This window comes from Pseudopodoces humilis, chromosome 3 (assembly GCF_049639895.1).
Source record: "Pseudopodoces humilis isolate 2021_Gansu_Grassland_sample_001 chromosome 3, ASM4963989v1, whole genome shotgun sequence".
NCBI classification, from domain to species: domain Eukaryota; kingdom Metazoa; phylum Chordata; class Aves; order Passeriformes; family Paridae; genus Pseudopodoces; species Pseudopodoces humilis.
In genome coordinates, this window is record NC_142202.1 from 38,443,870 (window position 1) to 38,462,086 (window position 18,217).

Sequence of the window (18,217 nt, forward strand, 5' to 3'; positions counted from 1 at the left end):
GAGACTATTTAATCTTCTTTGTATTATTTTTTTTAAACAAATGCAGATTGCCACTGGCAGCTGTAATGCAGGATTGATGGACTTTTTCAGACCTGACCTGATCTTTCTGACATATCATAATGTCAAATAACATATATGCAAGTTTTAATAAGTGGAAACAAATGCATGACTTAAATTTACCAGTTTATTATGTTCAGTGTCTTGCTTTAGACCAAAATTGCTGATACATGAAAATTTGTCACAGTTCTTGTCTGTTTATCAGCTGTGCTTGATCCTAAGGTTGTTTTTTGGTTTTTTTTGGGTTTTTTTTTTTTTGTTGTTTTTTTTTTTACTCTGTGTTGGTTTCTGAAGGACAGATACTATGAATCTTGTTTGCCTGATGCGTAGGCATTTCGTGGCTTTAATATCGGGGTGGGAAGTGTAAATGCTTGCCAGCATTTTAAGTCGTGTACTGATGATGCGTGTGGGGTACAAGTCCATGTGGCACAATATTAAAAATTACTTGGTTTTTTTGCTAGCATTGCTATTTCTGCTGCATCAGCAGTAGTAGCAAACAGCACTGGTGTTAACAGTGAAGACTGATAAAATTGTGATGAATAAAACCAGCTATTTCTTTGCCAAGTAAGCATACTAAAGCTGCTAGATTAGAAAACACATGAGTTGCAATGTTCCACCAATAATAAAGCACGTTAAAGCTTTCTGTTGACATTTATACAAAGGGAACAGATGAGTATGCTCTATTTGGTTTTGAAGTCAGTTTGATACAAACCTTACAACTGCCCGCAGAAGAAGGAGTTTGCAGGCTCTTCTTGCAAAAAGAAATGACTGAATTTTGATACCAAGAGTGCTGACAAATTGCTGAAAGCGCTGCCCACTTATCATTGGACTGACAGTTTAATCATCAAAAGTGTAACTGCTAGATTGGGCTCTGAGGAGCAAAAGAGAAGAACCAGATGAACTGAAATTTGAAATGCAAACACTTCTTGTTTGTTTTTTTTTTTTGTGATACTCCTGAATGACTTGTGTGCCATATTCTCAGTGGTGGTGTTGAGTACTTCCAGTACTTCCACATACTTCTTCATTTCTTCTGAGAGGCTGTCTGTTGATCTAGTGCATTAATGGTGTGATGCCACTTTGGATTTTCTTTTAATTCTTTTATAAGAAAAGTTGTATTTAAATTTGGTACATGCTGTGTCAAAAAGATTATTTTTGTGAAGGTGATGAGCTTGGCATGCTACTCATGTTGTAGTTTAAGTACATGCTCTGTGTTAGTCTTCGGAACCCGTTCAAGAGAGATTATAATTCACTGGTCTTCAGAGATGATAAGTAAGAGCAGAATATAACAGTTTCCTACTTTTTGAGCTTTTTTCTCTCCATTATCGTATTTTCCATATTTTTTGCAATATTATTGGATGCTGTTTGGCACACTGTTGTATTATATAAAACGAACTGGTGTCTAGTTGCAGTTGTCTAATTAATGGGTAATGCTTTAATGGCACATGGAATTGGTTGCCTGCCTGTGCAAGTCATGGACCTCTATTCTGTGTATTTGGATCCTACAGGGTGGTAATTTTATGTCTGTTATGTTAGTGCCTGTAAGTGTTAGTGACTCTATTAGTGTGTTTTTTTTCTAGTTTAGGGACATACCTGATTACAAAAGAATTAGAAAAAATATTCTGTTGCTTAAAAGTAACTCTAAAATGCCTCAAGTGATGATCTAGCAGCAGTTGTGTGCAACAAAAACACTTCATAAAAGTATTAACTTATTGCACACATTTTGTTGCATTTAAAAAAATTGCTCTGCATAGTAGTGAAGAATGAGAAGGTACTTGATTCAGTTAGTTCCTCACTTGCCCCCTCAGTGCAATGCATGCTAATCGCATGCCTTCGAGTGGACTCGCTAAAGTGGTCTCTGATAGATAGTTGTTAGAATTTTTCACTTTTTGCAAAAAGCTATTGTAGAAATGCTGAAGGTGTTATTCATGCTTCAGTTTAGTGTCATAGTCTGTAAGAAAAAAATTATAAGAATTACTTTTGCCTGTCAAAATACATAAAATTATGCTGCCTGTAAAAAATCTGGTGTCATTCATATTTGGCCATAACTTGATTTCTCTGAGAAAGTAGAAAACTGAAACTGATGTTGTATGCATCAGTGAGATCCAAGTACCATGTAGATTTTTAGCTATATGAACATAACAGGTTTTCTTACCATAACTCTTAAACATTTAACTTTAAACATTTGCTCCTAACTTAACTATTTTTTCATCCAGAAACTAGATTGTTCTTGAGAATCTTGGAAAGCCTGGTGCTCCACTTGTTTAAGGAAGCATGCCTGCTGGTATTAGAAGATGATTAGTGTTTTGATGAATTCTGTATCTCTTGATGATTTTGACTACTGGCTTGTTCCACCCGCACTTGCTGTGTATTGAAAAACAATGGATGAAGTTAAGGTGCTCTTCTGTTAGTTTCAAAAAAGGAATTCTGTGTGCATTGATGACTTAACATGGTTTAGGAAAGCAACATAAGCTGAAAGTTGCATCAGTTTAACTCTGTTTAAAAGGATGTAGCTAAATTGGAGTATCAGAAGATTTGTTCCAGTTCTTCAAATTCTTAGTTCTAGTTTAAACAACAGTGAGGAATGTATCAGTTTAAAAACAGTAGGTCTAATGCCCTTCCAAAAGATAAAACTTCATAATTTAGAGGAAGCTTTTGTTGTGAGAAATAGTAAAGATGTGGCCACTTTTGATGAAAGTGGTTTGCAAAGTGGTGTGACAGGAAGGATTTGAATCTTTTTTCAGTGATTTCCTACTTTGAATATTCTTGCAGAATAGTTTATCTAAACCCATTTTACACTGCAACCCAGAAGTCTTAAACACATATGCAGAATCTTACTTCTTCTGAAGGAATAACTGACAACTGAAAATTAGTAACTTCTTGATGGTCTTTAATGCGATGACAAACACTCACATGAACGTTGTTCTTTGTGTGTTCAAGGGGGAAGAATACTTTAATGAAGAAATCAAACCAGTACATGTCTGTAGACAGATGTAAGCAGTATAAAGAGTATATCCTGCTTCAAAACGTACCTTAGATTAGATTGATTAGAATTAGATTGAAAAATATGCTCTGTAGATAAGGGAAACAAAAGATTGTTACTTGTGTAGTTTTAGGGACAGAGGAAGAAAAATGTCCCCTGGACCAGAATGCATGTCATTGCTACCATGGCTAACTATGTCATGCCGTATTAAGGTGGAACAAGATAAAGATATTGAAACCAGTTTGTCTTTTCTTTTGGATTTATTTTTCCACTACCCTGCTGTAAGCAAGACAAATTTGTCATTTACTTCTAAACTTACTACTTAGAATGGTATAGACCAGGGTATTGTTAAAGGTCAATATTGTAGATTTTGAAATTATTTATGAGCTTCTACTTTTACCTACAGTAGAGATAGGTACTTATATTCTTTCAGAAACCTATTAATGCACTAGCAGAACTCACAGGTTTTAGAGATACGGGAAAGCTGCTGTATGCTTTTCTTTTTTTTTTTTCCAGTCATATCTACTATTATAATTAAGTATCTCTACTTACTAACACTCTTTTAAATCCCTAGAGTGTTATATAACATAATTACCACTGCAGCATTAAGGTAGAGGTAAAGTACCTAGAATTATACTTAGATGTTCACTTTGAAAATAAAGCTTTCCTTATTTTTGAATCAGTTGACTTTCTGTGAGAGGGAAGAATCTGTAACGAATTGTAAATGTGAAGGAGCTAAAGCTTTACAAATGAACTTGAGAAGTGTGATTTCATGAGAGACTTACCAAATAAGCTTTTAGGCAAGGGAAGACCTACTTGGTAGTGAGTAAGAAATGTGAAATAAATCTAAATAGAAGACTGTTTACTTGACTTTTTTTTTTTTTTTTTTTTTTAAAGATATGTGAATTCAATCCTAAGAAATAAAAAGGTGTGCTTGGAGGATTTGACTATCCTATTTGAGCACCGCTCCTGAGATTTTTAGGTATTTTAATGTATTTCAGAACAGAATAAAATGGTACTTGCTAGGGCTTGAGAGAGCAGAACTTTTATCTCCTCTAACATGCTGCAGGTGATGCTTTCTGAAACCTTATTAACTCCTGGTAAACTTGAGGGAGGTGCTGAAAATACAGTACCACATAATTCTGTTGATACATGTAACTGCCTTAAGTGAGTGGCAAAGCTGCAAGATGCTCAATAGACTAGAATCTTGAATTGGGTGTGACGGAAAAGACCATAAAAGAAAAGGTGTTGCCATCAAAATTCAGTACTTTGTATGGAGTCTTGTTGAGGCACCAGAGGTGAGATTAAGCAAGAGGCAGGTATGTCAGAAAAGTGCTATTAGTCATAAAATAAAAAAGTAATCTTGCAGATGTGTAGAAGAATTCAGCAGAATCTGAAAAAATCCAGGAGGCATATCAAGCAGATAACTTCATGATTGTGCATTTGAGAGAATGCTTGTGGTTGGCTGCACTAATACCTTAGGATGGTTGTACTCCATCTAACTTCTGCAGACTGTCTAGCTTGTCTCAGTGTAGTGTAAATTAATGGAAAATCTGAAGAGAATGAAAAGGAAACGAAGTGTGCCAAAAGATAGTAGTATTTGTTCAAAGAGATGTGCTAAAGAATTTCTTCATATAGTGGAGCCAGTATAAATACTGCTTGTAGTTCCAAGGAATTTGTGCTCGTTGCCAATTGTGTGTAGAAGGAGATAAGTATTTTTTCCTTCAGCTGTGATTATATGGTGACAAAATTTGTGTTCCCCATTATAAACAGGTGTTTTTTACTAAATCATGATACAGTACACATGACTGTGTCAGTTTCCAGCAGCGAAACAACTTGTTCCTGAATATGTGTTTCAGAGAGGTCTCCTTCTGATGCTTTCCCCCACCCCACAGCTTTTCAGGTGGTGGAATCTCAGCTATTAATCATTTGCCAGAGAAGAAACTGATTATGAAACAGAGGTTACATTAATCTCTTGTCTGCTGCTAGAGTTTCAAGTGATGACTTCTTTCTGTGGCTTCCTGTATTTAGATGAAAGCATAAGATTTCTGTTTTCAGTGTCATGTTTAATTCTGAAGGTTTTGAAAGCAGTTGTTGCAATTCTAAGTAAAAGACTGGAATTACTGATAACTGGCTTTGTTACAGCCCATGCTATTGTAAGTCTTTAATGCTTTGGGAACAGTCCTGTTGCAATGTTAGTTTTTGGTTTGAAACTTGGTTAATACATTCATTTTAAGTAATTCTTCAGTGATACTGAAATAATCTCATTGATAACATTTTTACACTATTTTGGACTCCATAAATTTTGAAATATGGAATTTCTGATTCTTATGGTAGCCATTTAAATACCATGTTTAACAGATTTAGATGTAAAATGTAACTTCTTGTTAAATGTCTTTTTTGGTTAAACAAAAGAAAGCTTTGTGTTCATTCTCAGACTCTTACAGCTTAGTGATGCTAATATAGATTTGAATAAAATTATCCATTTTTAACTACCTTGTTTATTACTTCTAAACTACATCTTCCAAGTAAATACTGCAAGGTGTGAGTAACACAGGTGTAAATGGTAGAAACAGTACTTTGAAGTTCACCCTTGACATTCCCTGGTGTTGTTGAGGAGCTTTTCATTACTTTGATTTGAAGTAGTAGGGCTTCTGAATGCACCGAGAGAGCTTGCCCAGGTCTCTGATACCACACTGCACTTCGTTTTTTTCATTATCTCTTTGGGGGTAGTCAGTAGAACAATATCTACCAGTTTGTTGTCATACCATGTGCTCATGAACTGTGCTATTAAGTTGTCCTATTTCCCATTGCTGAAAGAGGCTCTATTTAATTTCCCAGTGCTGTAGTTAATCCCATAACTAGCAAAAGTACTGTATTGATGAATTTTTCTATTTTTTATGTTAGGTACAGATTTCTAATTTTTTTTTTCTTTCTAGCTGCTTTATTATTTAGAAAAACATGAAAGAACTGTTTTATACACCTTTAAAATGAAGTGAGCAATCTTGTAAGTGTTGTGAGGAGGTGCACATAATTTTTGCTTCAATAGCTGAATTCCATAAACAGGATGAGTAGGTAGCAAATTTACAGACATGAGAGACATTTAAGAATGGGTGCTGCAATTTAAAAAAAAAAAAACAACAAAACACACTGAAAACCCCCAAACAAAACAGAAGAAAAATAAACAAAACCAGAGTAGATATTTCAGCTGCTATGATGTTCATGAGAAGAGGAAGAAAATGGCATTAAGATTTGGGAAATAATAGAAAAAATTGACATGTTAGATTGTAATCTGTTACTGTATTTAATGCCTAATATACGTTTTTTTCCCCCCACAGAAATTAGCAGAGTACGGAAAGACATGTATAACGACACATTAAATGGTAGTACGGAGAAGAGAAGTGCAGAATTACCAGATGCTGTGGGACCTATTGTACAGTTACAAGAGAAACTATATGTGCCTGTAAAAGAATATCCAGATGTAAGTATATCTTTTTAGTCCCTAAATTATTTTTTGATCTTTGTGATCGTCTTTAAATATAAATTTCATGTGATGCTACCCTTGGATCACGATGAGTCGCTTTGGATACTAGGCAATCGGTGTATGTTCCACTTAGCTTGATTTGCAGTGAGTGTGAGTGGAAGGTCGTGTTAAATGCCAAACTAGTATGGATTGCTAAACCATAGATGTAAGATCCTAATTATCTCGTTCATTCGGTATTGTCCGTCCTGAGACACTTGTGAAGTGAATTTGAGGAGAAAAGTAGTTCTTGGGATAGTGGTTTTTTTCCTCTTGGTGTATCTCTAAAAGTCAGCTGCAGAATGCTTAGGAGCCCTTCAGAGACATTTTGGAGACTGAACTTAGTCTCAGTTACTGTTTGTCCCATACCTGTGTAACCAGTTCTGTTGCTTATAGAAGTGTCTTTATCTCAGGGTTGGTTGTCCTGTCCTCTCCTCTTTCCCCACCCTGCTTAAGCAAAACTCTTTGCTTGCCTGTCAATATTGTGGTCTCCATGGGGTGTTCACTGTACACTTACCTTCTGAAGGAGAATGGTTTCATTTAACTAGAACTGGTTTGAATTCATCTGGTCTGAAGTGTTTCTAAAAACTACCTAGGAAAAACAGTCCTTTCAAAATCTACCCTGACTACCCCAACCACTTTCATTGATCAGTGACAAAATAAGAAACTGTGTTACTTTTCCCTAACAGAATTTGCAGGTTCTGTTTCAGGAGTGCAGGGTGCAATTAAGGGATTTGTACATTAAAGTGATATGAAGTGGAAGAAAGTATAGAACAGCAAAAATGGAAGTAACACTTGTGTATTTCTGTGGCTTTTCTTTGTATGCTTAATTTAATTAAGCTCTCCAAATGAGGTTTTATTATTTCGATGCTGCTTGGAACATACAGGCCTCTAAGTAAACCTCTCTGTGCCGTGCTCCGTTAAGAAAATTAAGTGCAAGTCCTTATTTTCAGAACAGAATACTTAGACAAATGCCTTCTCTCCCATTTCAACTTTTCAGGTTTTTTACTTTGGGGTTAAAATATGTCTACTGGGAAAAGTGTTCAAGGAATTTGCACTGGCACTAAGGACATATCTTTTCCCTTGTATTGCATTTTTCTTCCACGTTAAACATATATGTGTCTGTATACATTTGTGTACATTCATACGTGTCCCCACACCAAAACCAGTAATTCTTTTGAAACTCCTCAGAATTACAGATTTTTTAGAGGAATTTTCCAATGCAGTTGTTACACAAAGCCATGGAAGTAGCTCTGGACTTAATACCTCCATGTATCTTAGAATTATATTGCTTAGTGGCTTTTAAAAACATTTCTTAGTTACTGAAATCTCAGTTTCGTAACTTGACAATGTATTCTTTGTGAAGAGTTGCCTTAGTTATTTTGTTGTAGTTTTTACAGAACTCGATGCTTGCTGTATAAGGATTGAGTAAGAAAAAAGGTGTTGGATTTCCCTTAACTATTAAGCTGCCATTCTAGAAATCAGTGTTTTAGTAGCTTAGCTCTTCACTGCCAGTTAATTATCAAATATAATGTAAATAAGCAGGAGTTTGTCTCTAGTTACTGACAAAGTAATGATTTCACTAGCTACTGCTAGCTCTTTGCTTTGAGAAGAGCCTCCTTGAAGTGGTCACTAATTTATTTTAATAAACTCTTAGGCATTCAGAAGTTGGAGAAGCTTGTGATTTGTATACACGTGACCCAGAATAAAAAGGCTGTTGGTTCTTGTGAGATGATGTGAAGTGTGTGCTAGAAAATGGCGATGCTTTTGCTGCTGTGGTGGGACCTGGCAGTTCAAGCTTCACTGGGGAGCCAAGCCTGGTGTTCTCAGTGTTCATTGCTGCTTGGAATGGGAGCAGCACAACCTCAATAACTGGTTAATCAACTAGAATATACCACTACATACAAATAAAAAGCTGTGATTTGGTATGTGGGCCATTTCTAAAATCTTTCTGCAAGTTAGAAATTAAGTAACGTGCTTTGAATTCAGGCTAACACAGTATTCAAAAGGTCTGGAGCACAATGATTCCAACCTGTTAAAAAAAAAAAGTAATACTTGTATACAAGTAATACTTAGAAGTAATACTTGTAAGTATTAATTTCACCTGTAAAGGTAAATTTGTGTGTAAGGATAGAAATTGTTACCTGTGAGAATTTTCACAATGGTATATGAAATTTCTTACTCATATTCAGCAATTAATTTAGTTGTTACTCGATTTAGGAGAGACATGCTGTATAGACTATGAGAGTGAGTTTCCCAGATAAATCTAGTTGATTCTTTCTGTTGCCATAATTTTCTTCCAACTGACAGTCTTGTATACATTACAAAGATATAAAGCTGGATAAACCTGAAGTTGCTCAGAGAAGAGTGACCAGAAACTGGCTTTCTGAATTATACTTAATAATATTTTTTAGAAATTAAAAAATAATCAGCAAAATGTTAGGGTGTTTTAATAAACTTTCGTTATGGTAAATATTTTTGACTTAGAATTTTGAGCATGTTGGTTAGTTGACTGTAGTAATACTGGATAGTATTACAGTGCTATTTTGTGCACAGAATTCTCAGTTACTTGTGAGGCATAAAAATAGTGGTTTACCATAACTTTAAACAGACATGCTTTATATAGGTGTATATATAAACATACACAAAAGATGAAACAGTAAATTTTCATAGGCTGCATCACTTTGATATTGCTGTTTTACTATCCTTTGGTTAGCCACAGAAAGTACAGTATATAAAGTTAAAGGCTAAAATAAATATATAAAATCCCCTGAAGGCTTCTAATTTGTTTTTCTAATACTCGTACATATTGAGTATTTTTAATCTAATATTTATTTGAAGGCCCTAGGTGATGTAAGGTTTAGCTTGCCAAAAAATTAATTGACCGAAACAGCCTGTAGTTTTTAAATGCTGACTGCAGAGTCTGAATTTCTACTTCTGTACTAGTAAGTGGAAGATATGCAAAAATCTTGCTAAGGAAGAACTAATTTTCTTTGGTGTGTTGTATTAACCAGGAGAATTTTTCCATTATGTAGTCACAGGCTGATAAATTGTGTTAACTTTGGGACAGTCTCCTTTGTGGCACTTTTTTTTCATAGTAAGTTACTGTTTCACAATTGGGTCTATTTGTATTTTTTTTTTCTTCTAGCACCCTTGAAAAGGGGTTTAATCTTCATAGAAATTTTAGTATTAAAACTGAGATTTGAGGTACTTAACTTTTCTGAGCCATGTGTATATGCGCCTGAAACTTGAGAGAGAACTTGTGCAAAAGGCAGCCAAGAAATGAAATTCCGTTAATTGTCCGTATTTGGCCCTTAAGTCAAAAGTGAGTTCTCTACAGTGTAATATTTATAGTCTCATATAAGTCTTTACATTTGTCTATACCTTTTGAAGGCATTTCCAATTCATGGTGAAATAACTTGCATCTGAATTTTTAAAAGTAAGAAGGAAAGATGTCAGAAAAAATTGTTGATCTCCTCTTAAGAAGCAGAAGAATGGAGGATAAGCTGTTGTTTGTGAGTGAATAGTTAATAGTCTTTAGTATTTCTTATGCTTCAGATAAATGATTAATTTTCTCGAATTTCCCTAAAGAGCTGAGACTAAACTTTCTGCCTGATATCAATTTAAACAGTTTTTGGAATTAGTACCTATAAATGTTGAACTGAATAAATGTTTTTCCTATTATAATAATGGCTTTATTATTAATAAGTAGCCTGTTATCTCTGATTAATGTGAAATTCTCTGTTGGAACTCTTCTGTGCCTCTTCAGTAAAAATGTAAGAACTCAGTAATTATCGCATCTAAAGTAGCATATCCTTTGAGTATACTGAAGCTCAAAGGCCAGCAGTGATAAACAGCTTGTGCATACTTTCTGGCCATTTTAGTTAAAACTGTTTAATTAGTACAACACAATGATGAACACAGGGACTCGTTTTACTATGGGGAACTTACTTACAAAGTGTTTAAATCCTTTTTCAATTTGTAATATCAGAGTTTAATAGCATCCCTAATATGGATTAGGAAAATGATAGCATCTTCTTTTTATTGTTCTGATTCTTTTACTTAAGCTTTTCATTCCCTAGTGGTAAACAGGGTAGGACGCTAAAAGACTTAGCCTTGTTTACCTTTGCAGTTTGAAGGAAAGAGAGAATATAACTGGTCTCTGTACATAAACTTGGGATAGAGAATGATGGCAGGGCTGCAGGAAGATTTGGAAAATGGTCAGCTACTGATGGAAGTACAAATGTATATGAAATAACTAAAGTAGTTTGATTACTAATTTTCAGTCTTAGTGGGGTCATTGGAAAAACATTCTGGTAGAAGTAATGGGAACAAAAAATTTGATTTTGAACTCTATATATATTCATGAGAGGCTTTATATGCTTTGGTTGCACATGGTAAGGGAACGGATTGAGAAGGGGCCCCTTTGTTTAGATGCTGTTACAATGGAGACTTGCCCTAATATCTGTATGAAGATTTTTTTTACCCTTTGTATCTAATGTTTTATTAGATATTCTTCTATTACTGACTGTCTGAATCACCTTTTGATTTTCTTTTTTTTTAGGGTTTTTTTAGGTTTTTGGTTTTTTTTAGTTTTTGAACTGTGCTAAACACTCAATAGCTGGTTTGGGAGATTTGGGAGTTGTGTTAGGTTTGTTGGGGTTTTTTGGGGTTTTTTGGGTGAGTATTTTGGTTTGGGGTTTTTTTTGGTGCAGTATGGCAGACTTTGTCATAATTTTATAAATAAGTTGGTTAAACCTCCAGACCATGTTTGTACTTGGAGGCAAAAGGATGAAAGACAGTCTAGAATACACTGGAATTAAAAATCCTGTCCTTTAGTCCCTTACAGTAATCTTGCAGGCTGAGCATCATCTCAGCATTACCAATTAACTTGGTCCATATCTCAATTATTTTTTTCTCTTTTAAACTCTTCAAGAATTTAATGCAATTAAGTTAGGTGATTACCGTGTCATTTATCTGTTAATGATGTTCTTCCTATTTTATTCTTATTAATTTTGCTCTTTGCAGATCCTGTGGTCTTTCTGTGTGTGTAAATAAAAAGAAAAGGAAGGTAGGGTGGAAATAAGACAAGTAAAGTAAGAGCTTAGTTAGTTTCATTTGCTTTGGCAATGTTCCCCTTCATATTTTTCAAAGTAAATTCGGAAATCTGGGAGAAGAAATGAGTTGCATCTAGGAAAGTTAAGCATATTTGTTAGGACATCATGTTTTTATGTTGATGCTTGGTACTTGATTAGTAACTTCTTCAAATTAGCATCATAATATTAAGCCCCTAGTTTTATATGCATGTTTTGTATGCATGTTTACATGCCATGTCCAGCATGTATATGACACTCCATGCCGCAAGCAGTGGAATTTTTTTATTCTTTAATCAGTATACAAGTCCAGCTTGTAAGGGTAGGAATCCCTTAATCTGACATCAACAGCCGGTGCTAGACATTTGGGTGCCTCTCTTCACCATGCATTAAGAGGACTGCGCTCTATAATATATTTATAAGTGCTAAAGAAGAATTGTAGTCTAGAAAATTAGTCTAAATAGTTAGTTTGAAGATACCTGTTACTTTTCTCTAGATGAAACAACTAAAATTATTCTAATACATTAATTTTATGAAAAATGTTTAACTGTGGGAACTAAAAAATTTGAGGTTGGAAAGGAAGGGAAAGTTTTTTGAAATAGGTCTAGCAGTCAGCATCCATCATTGTTGCGTTCAGCAGCTCCAGGATCATGTCCAGAGAAGCTACAGTTACCAGGAACAAGCATGGAACACCAACGAGGTGGGCTTCTGTTCATGAAACCATTTATTCAGCACCGGAACAAAGTCAGATCCAGAGACAGAGAGCCCCAACAGAGGCAGGGTGATGGGTTTAGAGGGACAGAACCAGGGTGGAGTTCAGGGTCAGGGGCCACTAGGAACAGAGCAAGGGAGAAACCCCAGGGGCTCAAACCTGACCAGAAGACCCTGGGCTGCTGCCCCACCAGGGGTCTGGGATGGGGCAACTCTTCCCAGGCTCACAGGGCCCATCACCTGAGGCAGAGGGTGGAATTCCCTCTTGTCCACGCCTCTCACTTTTACAATGCTTATCTGAAACTAAATCTTCGCCTCTCCAGGCGGGGGCACCTCACACATCGTGATTGGTTTTGCTCCTGTAGTGCCTTTCATTATGGCTCATCTCATTTTCTATGCAGAGTCAGGCTTTCAGAGGGCCATCTGATCAGAGCTGCTTCTTAGAACACTTTTCCATTTTGAATTCCGCATTTTATGTGCATATGTTTCTTTCTTTCGTTACAGAAATATTTGGGTGCATGGTTTCAGTTGATTATGTACTACTACTCTCTGGTGTCAGCTTGTGCTTGCTCTTGCTGAACTGTTTTTCCTCAGAACTTTGTGTAGCAGCTCTTGCAAGACTTAAGTCTAGGAGAGCTGGGTGCAAATACAAGTAATGAAAGGTCAGCTGTGCGGCAGAGATTTGTGGCATACTGATTTTGTTTTACACTGGGTTTTTTTTCAGTCTCTTCTTTGTAATGTTTATTTTAGGAAAGAAGGGTTTTATACAGAGATGAGGAACTGCTTCAGCATGATATTTTTACTTGCTTTTGTGAGGTCAGGTATGCTTGGGTACACCTGCTGAGCTTGTTGGTAGTTTTTTGTGAATTAATGTTTTGTACTTTAACTAGGATTGGGGTCTGCGGTAAACATGGAAACACATTGTGTAAATGCTGAGACAATACTTAACAGTAAGATAGAACTTACGTTTATAACACAGGTGAATTTACAAATCACTGTTTAGACATCAGAATCCTTAATAGTTATACTTTATTACTCAAAATCAGGAACAGATCTTTTTGCTTTAGAGAGTGGAAACAGACTCCTGAAGGATATGGGATTTGAAAAGCACAGTGTTTTAAGCAAGGAGGAAATACAGGGAGAAAAACCCATTATTGAGGATTATGGTTTTTTCCCCCTCTGATTAGTTGACAAAAGGAGAGCTGTAGCACTAAACTGTAGTACTTTTCACAGAAACTTAACCTGGTAGTTATAATACCAGGTCTTCACCCTCTCCCTCTGCAGTGGTCAGTCAGCTTTTGTCACATATATTAGATTTTTCTTCCTTTTTAGTAGCTCTGCAGTTTAGGTACTACTGTTTGTATAGTCATATTTTTTATGGAGTTGCTCTTGCAAAAGTAATTCGATGCTTTCCAGTCAGAGAACAGCAGGAGTTTGGTAACTTCATAGGGGTAGATCAGTGAAATGCGAGTCTTAGGTAATTGCGCTTGCTCTGTGTTTTGCCAGGATAAAATGGCTCCAAGACCCATCTAGAATTGCTATTTAATGTAGTTTTGAGTTCCAGTCAGAATATCAGCTTTTTTTGTATCTCTCCTGAATCATATGCTTAGGTAAAAATCAATTTACATGCCCTCAGTGGTAGAAGGTCTATTGTTTGTTACTAGAGTAAGTCTGCCCACAAACCTTAGAGGTACATATTAATTAAAAAAAAAAAAAAAAAGAAGAAAAAAAGAAAAGGTTGCCTTTTAGCAACATAATTGAGTTTTTTAAAACAGGTGTGCTGTTTTGAGATTATGCTATTTTTGAAGTTACTAACACATTTTAAAATGTACATCACTTGTCAAGGAAAAGTTTTCAGTGTAATGCATAGCATTCATTTGGGATCTGAATTTTTTTCATATTTCAAAAGAACAGATTATTTTGCTCCTTGTACGTGTCTCACTGGTGTTGGTCACTTGGTTCTCTTATGTCTAAGTTTCCTTGAGATGAAGATTGTACACAAATCCACCTTTGGGAATAAACTTTTAGGCATTTCCTTCCATTTTCCATTTTTTGTTTCATTACTTGAGAACTGTCATTTATGTGTCTTGGTTTGGAATGTTGGATTTAAATAGCACAAAAGCTGTGTCAATAGGTATCTCTGCATAGGAGATTTTAGGTTTCTGTAGCTAATAGATAATTTCATCAATTGTAGTATGGATCTACTTGGTTTATGAAATTAGTTTCTGCTATATTTTAATGCTAGTAGGTAAACTAGTTGGACCCTGTTGTTTAATTTCATTCACTTTGGCATAATATTAATTCTTAGTTCTAAGCTTTTATGTTTCTTTTCTCTTTAAGAGCAGTGTGTAGTAGTGAAGATGCTGATTCCTTTTGAAATTTGCTGCACTACTTTGAGTGAATTCTTCTTTCTAAATTAAATTTAAGAAAAATAATTTTGCTTGATGAGCAGCCAGTTACTTTTTACACTTTATTTGCACTCCGTTGTGTCTTATTTTATAGTATAGCATTTCCCCTCTTCAGGAAGGCTCATGCACCTGTCTTAATCGTGTACATTCATCCACCCAACACTTCAGTTGCTGAGGTTGATTAATGCTTTTTCAGAGGGTTTCTGTCACTTTAGAGTACTGATGTAAGCCTGATCAGTCTCTCTCAGCTGTGTGGTTTATAAACACTCAGAGCATACTGACCAAAAAATTCGAGTTTGTTCTAGTTGCAGACGTTGTGATCTGTGGTGTCAGAGGATGCTGAGGTCTCTGCCCTGTGTTCAGTGGTACAGGGACTGCTTGTTTTGGGAAGATTATTAATTAAATTGTGATTTAAAGTTGTCTTAAATATGCAGCAGTTTGCAGATTATTTTTTTTCTCTGTGAAGTACAGATGGTCTAAAGATGTGAATGGTGCATTAAATACATATCTTGGTACTGCTGTTCCATCTGGAAATGACCCATTGTTATATTGCTGATGTATTTAAGTACCGATGATAATGAATATATTATTCAAATCAACATCTTAATTGTCTGGGTCTTACTATTTAACCTAATTGTTTGAATTTTATAATTTGAACTTGTTAATTTGATCACCATTTTTTAAAAAGTGAGTGTCACTTGCATTAAAAGTAGAGGAAAGTTGATGTCTTTCAACACAAATACTCAAATAGTGCATCTTGGGCTTCAATCTCATTAGATTCTTTCAAATTATTCTAGCCACAATAATATTTTGCATATCTTTTTTTCTTCTGCACGTGCAAATGTTGCCCTTAAGACTTGAGAAGTTGTAAACAGTGGCCTTTGAGTCTTTGTGAAGGACTCCACTTTTTTCTGTGAGTCAGCTGGTGGACAAGCTAAAACAAGAGAGACCTGAAACTCTGGTTTTGTAACATAGATAGGGCTGGAACATATATATCTCTAAATCTCAAGTCACTACAGACAGGTAGGCTGACACGTAAACCTGAAGTACATTTCAAAGCCTCATGTTATAACTTTCTTCTGCTGTTTCTCCTGTGATAAGTAAGAGGTAGTTCTTCTTCTGTTGCAGTGTCTGCAGTGATGTTGGTCATCACAGAGCTGTAAGAAGTGGTAGTACCCATCTCCTTACTTTCAAATCCCAGAGTAAAAGGCAAAAGTTAGTAGAAATGAAGCCTGACTGTAGCAATTGTTGATAAGCTGCTCTTTCAGTAGTGTTGTAATTGTTGATGTTCAGGATAATAGATTCAGTATGATTTGATACCCAAAGGTGCTACTATTACTGTATTACTGGGCTGTAATACTGCTGCTCTTAGTGCTTGATGCTGGCTGAAGCACGTAACTCTGTAGTGCTTATGTTGTGGAGCTTGTACCCTTAAATGCTCCCAAGGTGGGCTTTTTAAGGTGTTTCAGGTGCTTTTCAGTTTTCACTCATTTGTCTTTTTATGTGTTGCCTTCTTACAGTTATAACATAGACTTAAGGTTTGCTAAGAGGTTTTAGCAGAAGTCATTTAGAGCAAACAAGGCAGATTAGACTGTAAAACACTAAAGGAAATATTGAGTGCTATCTTTAGACTGTCTTCTGTGTTTCTGACCTGTTCTGTGGATTTAGATTTGAAATTTGCAAGTTTGCCTATTATGGAAGCTGTAAATATATAGAGAAATCTTTTTGTAACAATGTTTCCAGAAGGTGAATGGAATTACTACTTGTTTTTCACTTCATTATGGTCAACACTGAGAAATCTCTTTCTTTGGAAAAGAAATGTCTTTTTTTAGAAGAAATATTTGTACAACAGCAAATAGGCATTAAGAGTTTCTAATCTTATTTTCTTTTACATTTGAAGTATACCACGTAAATCTGTAGTAGAATGAGAAATTATACCAGTTAGACAATTCTACTGGGTTTTGTTGTAAATTTTGGAAGGGGAATTGCTTTTGTTTTGATGAAACAATTTAAAATTACTTTCTCTGATATGTCTCAGTATTTTAATGAAATTCTAGACCTGGTTTGGTAAATAAACCCCTAATGAATGTGAAGTAGGATAAACTGTGTACAAAGCTATGACTAGGCATGATGTTTATTTAGAAAGTGAGGTTTTTTAGTTCGTGTGAAATACTGCAAGTATTTTCAATATATTTAAGGATAGAAATAAGTACTTCAGAATTTGATGTGTCTTAAATGAGGTAAGAATTCTGATTCACCTTCCCCTAAGAATTCATAAAATTCAGTTCATTTTACTATAGAGCTCCTAGTCTATGAATGAGACTGCAGTTGTGTTACCAATTCTCAAGTGTGTGTAAAAGGAGCAAAGCAAAAATTATCTATATATTGGTTCTGATTATAAATTACAATTTAGTCAGCTAAATTAAGCAATTAAAATCAGCCACATGAATGAAAAGCATGTTTATGTTTAGGAATGGTAAACACCTTACTTTCTTACTCACTTCAGAAGCTGGATAAAATGCATTTTTTTCCAAAAATACCTTGCTTGAATATGGAAACCTTCATCACAGCTATAATTAGTAAGGCCTATCTTTATCCACAAAACAATACTATGCATCTTTATCGTGGGGTTTAGTTACTTGGTGAGATGTTTTACTTCTCTATTTTTAACTTTGCTTATGAAAGAGTGCTATTATGGAGGAAAAAAATAGTAATTGCTATTTATATAGTACTGCGTTGAGGTCTTCTGATTTGGAAGTGTGCAATTTCTGTGTTTCCTCCCTTCCCATCTTTCAAGGTGGCAAATAAAAATATTTTTGCAGCTTAGAATTATAAAAGGCTGAATAATTCAGCATAAAATCTGTTGCCTTAAAGGGATGAAGAACTTTGTCTAAAGTTCCATTAACTAATAAAATAAAATTAAGTGGTTACTAAGAACCTCTTCTTTGCATAAACTTGAGTATAACCTCAAAGCCTGTTTCTGCAAAGTCTGTTTTTCCTTTTGAGGACAGGAAAAGTGACTGCATTTATCTTGTAAATTAAAAAAAGAGAATAATGTCCCTTAAGTACAAGAATTCTATTTCTGCTTAGTATTTTTTACTATAGTATCGCTATTTGCAATGGTGTGCTCCAACTTAAATGTATCTTTCTCACTTCTAATTACTGAGAAATGGAAGCAGTCTACAGCTAAATTGCCAACTTTAAGTGCCTTGGGTAATGTCATATGTAGTCACATCTAATTAAAAGGTATTATTATGGAAATTAGTTGTTGGACTGTATATCCTGAGGATCCTTTGTTGCTGGAATATGAGTTTAATGATGTAAACTGTGAGGCTTAGAGGGCACTGCTGGATCCTACAGTTAGGTTTTGGAGACCAATTTACACACAGCACAACTTGTTAATTCTCTAGATAAATGCGTCATGATTCCCAAGTAGAGCATGGAATTG

General features: G+C 35.2%; 1 protein-coding gene across 8 annotated transcripts in view; it reads left to right on the plus strand.

Annotated features, from left to right (window-relative positions):
* The window catches only part of QKI (QKI, KH domain containing RNA binding), a 152,269-nt gene that overhangs the window by 29,584 nt on the left and 104,468 nt on the right, over positions 1-18,217 (plus strand). For all 8 annotated transcript variants that reach the window (XR_001331753.2, XM_088053367.1, XM_014255957.2 and 5 more), the window contains exon 2: positions 6,376-6,518. Coding sequence is in view for 7 of the 8 variants with exons in the window: in XM_088053367.1 (XP_087909493.1) it covers positions 6,376-6,518 (143 nt within the window). In the remaining variant the exon portion in view is untranslated. The remainder of the gene's footprint in view (positions 1-6,375; positions 6,519-18,217) is intronic.